General features: G+C 37.7%; 1 protein-coding gene across 3 annotated transcripts in view; it reads right to left on the reverse strand.

The window, feature by feature from the left end:
* The window catches only part of LOC117422593 (serine/threonine-protein kinase D1), a 73,327-nt gene extending 67,704 nt beyond the window's left edge, over positions 1-5,623 (reverse strand). For 2 of the 3 annotated variants that reach the window (XM_058987642.1, XM_058987639.1), the window contains exon 1: positions 4,861-5,622. In XM_058987642.1, the coding sequence (XP_058843625.1) occupies positions 4,861-5,025 (165 nt within the window). In that variant the 5' untranslated portion in view covers positions 5,026-5,622. Of the gene's footprint in view, positions 1-4,860 lie in introns of all 3 variants that reach the window. The other variant, XM_058987640.1, reaches the window with a different exon arrangement.
* Between the last annotated feature and the right edge of the window lie 377 nt (positions 5,624-6,000).

Raw genomic sequence — 6,000 nt, forward strand, 5'->3', positions numbered from 1 at the left:
TGGTGAAATTATGGTTTATTTTGTAATCCAATAGTCTGATGACAACAGTAAACAATAAATGGAGGACTGGCAGTGCACAACGATGTGTACTGCTCAGCTAAATAAACACGGAGTTCAGTCCCGAAATAATAAGCACAGTATTTAAACACACACCATACACCAACACGAGTCCTCCCAGGTGACTGCTATTAGTGCTAGTGGTGCAAATACAATTTATCCGTGAACAAAAGTGCAGTGTTGTCCGGGTTTGTGCTGGCCGTAAGCGACAGCTCCGGATCGTGTTAACCGTCTAATAAATAACAAACAGGTATATAATTAGACACGACAAAACAAACAAAACACTCACGATACTTTAACACAGTTCTCCTTCTGGGTTAGTGTTCACCATAACAAAGGAACAGCTCACCTTGCTATGTCCCCTTATATACCGTCAATCATGACCCCTTGGTTAACGACTGCAACCACTCCTCCAATCCGCGGCTGCCACATCGTTTCCCTTCCGGGTCAATGATTTAGTGTACCGTAGCTCCGCCCCCTTTCTAGATGGCCGACTTCCGCCTAACCCTAGGAATGAATTGTCTGGCCATCCATTCCAGGACACTCTGTTCCCTTTACACAGCGCCCTCACAGGTCGGGAGGGAGATTTATCACCAAGAATCATTCTGTCTCTGTCACACACCCGCAAAATATCAACCTTGATACACAGGAGGGAAACTTCTAATGAAAACTATTTACTAAGTGTCAAGCAGGTGTACTCTTTACACTTGTTACTGTATTCCACAAGGACTGAATTGAAAGTCATTTCAAAGCAGTCCTGTTTGTTTCCATAGGCAGCATACCAAGATCAAAGCATGTCCATTTAACAAAACACGAGGCTCAATTTGATTTTGGATTGAGATGAGATTTACTTTTACAGCCTGGGATTCATGGTGCAGATGGAAATATAGTATTTGTGTCACTGTTTTTAAAAAAGTGTATAAACCACAAGGGAGCAATAGGTTTATGCACTATAACCATTTCTAATGCTAAATAATTAATGTGGAGGTGAGGATTTTGAAGGTGGCGGTCGGAAAAGTATTATTAATAAGGGAATCAGTGTGGGTGATCCCTTTTAGAGGGCTGTTTACTCATCCCAATTACTGTGGTCAAGGATAAAAAAGGGAGCAGATGTGTTCTAATGCAGGCGATGGAGTCCTCATGTAGGCTTTTAATGATCTCAGCACAAATTACCTGTATCTCCTACCCTATGCAAAATAATACAGAAATGTTGTCCGGTTTACACGAGTGTTTAAAATGCAGAAGTGGAGATCGGCACAACAAGGCCACCCAATGCCAAGAGGAGACTAGGGGCAAACTTAGTACCTAGTGCTTGCAAGCCCTGCTTCTTAACCACCACAATCAGTTACAGAGTTGAAGTATTGCTTTATGTAGATTTCCTCCTTTTTATACCATAGGAGTCTGACTCACTCCATATTTACCCTGGGCCCTGCCCTCTACCCTAAATCTTGCATTGCTTTCACTACATGGACAGTGTCTGCTGTTTCTAATTTTCTTTTTATGAGTAGAAGAAATAAGATACTTGCGAAAAAAGAAAACAATATTAAATACAGTTTTTTTAAGTGAGGTTTTGATTTGGTCTTGGCCTAAGACAGGAATCATATAGTTCTGTGTAGAAAGTTGTGAAACACAACAGTACTGTAATCCTAGCAGTTAAAAACAACATCCTGTCTGATCATGAATAAAACATTTCACTGTTTTATTCCCCATTTCATATGGGTAGATAGATATCCTGTTTCAATACTAGTTTGCAGCAGCTTGAACTCTAAGTTGAGCTGCCTAGTAACAGTCTCAAGCAGCCCTCATTCCAAATATACAAGCTTGTGGGTTCTACTCAAGCTGAATGGATACTTTGTAAACACTGCTATTATTACTGTATTTCACCCACTAAACCATGGGCGACTGGGTCTTCAGTTATGTGTACACATTTCACAATTACTGGTAATACTAATCTCATCATTTCAGCTGTGGGAAATAGTATTATTTTTTCTTTATTTTTATAGCACTGCTGAACACATAGGACATAAACAGATCTGCCTCAATAATATATTTTCTAGTAATTCTCTGGAATTCAGTACATTACTACAATGCGCATGAAGACAGTGAATAGTCATTAACTGATAGTACCATATTCAAACAACTTATCTGACCGTGTACCAACAACAAGAGCACGGAAATTCTCACAGACACAAATTAGAATATGACAAATATGGTGCCATATCTACAGTATATTCTATATACTTTATGGCACTGCCATAACCTGGATTACATCTAGGCCAAGGCACATTATTTGTTTGTTTATAAATGCACTTTTTTAGAGCCAGCACCACAATCTAACAGAGTAACAGCAGTTGTTCCTATAGAACACTTCATTGAAAGCTAATAGAAATAGGCTCCACAGCAGGTATTCTTTTAACAGCAGTGAGTCATGACATTAATGCATTCATTTTTAATTAACGTGGCATTGTACAGCAAGCTCCTAGAAGCTCATCTTCCTTTGCTTTGTTTTACTATTTCTTAATGGGCTTTACAGTACTGTTTTAACAAAAGAAGGCCAAAATACATTAACCTTCATAGATCAAAAAGGGTCTCTAGTGTACAGAGTCTAAAACTCTGATGCCTTATTTTTAATTTAAAAAGGCACTCTAACTTGAGGGACATGAATAGTAGACTTGAAACCTTGTGTGCAACTGGTGACACCAAAGCTGGTCATTTTAGTTGCTCAGTGTATGAATTAAATGCTAGTGAGTTGCAATATTATCACTGTGTGTGTTTTTATTTATTCTTAACGGTTTTGTGTTATGAGTGTCTTTTTCCCTGAATTTTACATACCCAGGAAGCAGCTCAAAGGTCATTAGCATGGGAACCTAAATACGTTTTGACAGCCTATGGATCAAACTGCCATTATAACTTCCTCAGCCTCTAAATGGCAATCTGCAGTGCCATTTTCTTCTAAAGCAATACCAGTATAATGTCAACTATGCATCTTAGTTCTTGCTGTCAGTTGGGATCTTGGCCTCTTGTGGTCATGTGATACAAAAGTGACTTTTATCAATTTTTTGTACTCATTTGACAAACTAATTATTGCATGAATTCCTTATGAACACCATTTGGCTTTACTGTAAATATTCAAGAACACGTCTCCAGTATTTAGGCCTACATCACCTGGTAAGTTGAAGTTTTGCCCCAAAGTACAAAGTTTTCAATATAACACTATTACATTCTTAAGGATTTCATCATGGTCAGAAACTCCCAACCAGATATTAAGAGATTACAGGTTATGCCTGAAGCATTCTCAGAAATGAGGCTAGCATGTACCTCTTCCCACACATCCCTACAAGTAAGACAATGTCAACAAAAAATATCTGCACCTACTAACAACATACTAGTTGCTATGTATCTAGCTATTGAAAAGATTCTGTGTATTCAGGAATGTACTTCAGTTAAATATATAAAGTTAGAATAAAATGTTTTTCTGTAAAAAGCAAAAGTCTGTTGCAATTTTAAAACCTGTTTTTGTTTGTTTGTTTGTTATGAACTAATAACAATATTGTAGACCTATATTATTTATGTTTTTGGTCTCATGCTGGCTTTGAAACATTTTGAAACAATGTTGTTACTGTATGGCCACTGGTAAATGTAAAGCTACAAATAAAGTGAAATGTCATACTTAAACACTTTTAAATGTGTGTCACTTGTTTTGCTTCATTTGTTTAGATTCTGAGTGCAAAAGAATTCTTGCTCAATAAACAAGTGCTGTTATTTTGCCATATGGTATGGAAAGCAATGCCTTTGACACAGTTGTTCAAATTAACCTGACTGAAGTCAGAGATGCATCTGTCATTGTCCAAACTAAATCTTACAAATCCAAAACAATACTCCTTTAAAATAAATGTTTGTATGAGCCTGTTATCCTAACACAAAATTGATCACAGAATACAGAACCTTATGTAAAACATGTATTACCATTTTATTAAAATTACATTGTGACGTATAAGGCGATTTTGTTTTAAAATCCATTTAGAAATTCCATTTAATTTCCTTGTAAATAGTTTCACGCTATACTCTGCAGCTCATATTGAATTAGTATATAGGCTCGTGTCACCCCAGGAGACCTCTTCGTGCTGTACTGGTAACTCAACTTTCAGGAAGTTATTGCTTTTTTTCATATAACTGTATAGCTCCTGAATGGTCCCGCTTGTTTCAGCAGTTTTAAACCTTACAAAAAAAAAAGTACAGCATATAGTCCTGCACATTCACATATGTCAAATGTTCTGCTCGGGTTTTGACCTATTTTACATGAAGATATTGATCATGATGGTACTCGTGTAAACTTTTTTTTTTTTTTTAATTAGTAGCCAAAGGCAACATCTATAAAAGGCGCATCGTGTCCTGCAATGTTTGTTATTTTGACAGCTGACCAGATGTTAAGCATTACCCAGCCTCCCTTAACATCTTTCAATACTGTTAATCAACCCTCCACAGCTGCATTGAGCTACGGCCTTATTTGCAACATGACTGCGTTCTGTCTCAATAATATAAGATTCTACTCACTAGTGCAACATCAAAAACATGGAATGCAGGCGATTGCAAAGCACAAGAAGCCTAATTGTCATGCATTATTAAGCGAAACTTCCTTAATGTAAACAGCATGTACGAGACTGCTGATTTAAAAAGTTTGCAATCAACTTTACAGTCCAGTTGCATCAGTTGTTTTCAAGCTGCCGGTCGGATACCAAACACCATCACGTTTGCATTTTTTTTTTTTTTTTTTTTTAAAGGAAATGTTCGTGTTTTTGTTACCTTCTGGTCGACGATGGAGCATGCCATCTCCCTGACGTGTGACAGGGTGAAGTCACTGGAGTCAAGGAGCACCGGTTCCCTGCTTAGCCCGATCTGAATTTGGAAAGAGATACCTTGCGCCCCCGGGATGGGGCTCGGAGGACGGATCACCGGAGGGACACTCATGAGAATCCCCCAAATGTCAAAACAATATAACTTCAGAAAAAGAAAAGTTTAGGATTTAAAAACAAACTTGAAATCCCCTCCCAATCCGGGAGGAAAATGACGAGGAAAGCGCGCAACAGAGGATGAAAACAGGAAAGCACTGAGGTACTGAAAAGCGGTCAGTTGTATAGAATGAAAGGCGATGATCAAGCCACTAGTCGGCATAGATGTTGAAACGTTCAGATCTGATCCCGCCTCTTCTCAATTACCCCCACAAATGCAGTGGCGTGAGTGATACAAACAGTATCAGCTAATACGGGACCTATGTGATATTTGATTGCCACAGACTTTCGTTCTCAATGGGGCTTCTGCGTTTTCTCTAAATCATGAAATCCTGTTTGCAGTTACATGAGAGTGCCAGTCTGCCAGTAATTCACGAAGAACATACAGTAGTAGGACTACACTGCATGTGATGAGAATATATAAAAAGAAAAAATCACATTCGTATTTATAGGTAGATATCTGGCCTACATTTTCTTTGTTGCAACATAATAGTATACTGTATTGAGTCTGATTGCTGATTTTTGAACCGCTTTGAATAAAGAAGCCTGTCTAAGCTGAGCTGCAGGCTGCTTCACAGTGGTGTCGTTTGACTGGGAATGACCAAACGGATGTATTCAATCGTCAGTAAAGAAAGAAAAAAAACACAATCAGCGCATAGATAATTACATGGGAGGGGTTAACAGTAACAGACCAAAACTACACTATAGAAAATAGGCAAACTTTCACAATATAATATGCATATTTGTTTTGTTTGTTTAAAATATTTCTATTATTTTAGTTTCATAGGTAATTGCTTTTACATTAGTGATATTTTTTTTTTTTTTCATGTCAGACCAGTAAAAGTTAGGTATTAATTTAGAACACCATTTTTACTGACTATCAAGAGGGTATCTAAACCCCAGCACAGATTTATAGCACTCTGTATTACAATAA

This window comes from Acipenser ruthenus, chromosome 15 (assembly GCF_902713425.1).
Source record: "Acipenser ruthenus chromosome 15, fAciRut3.2 maternal haplotype, whole genome shotgun sequence".
Taxonomy (NCBI): Eukaryota; Metazoa; Chordata; class Actinopteri; order Acipenseriformes; family Acipenseridae; genus Acipenser; species Acipenser ruthenus.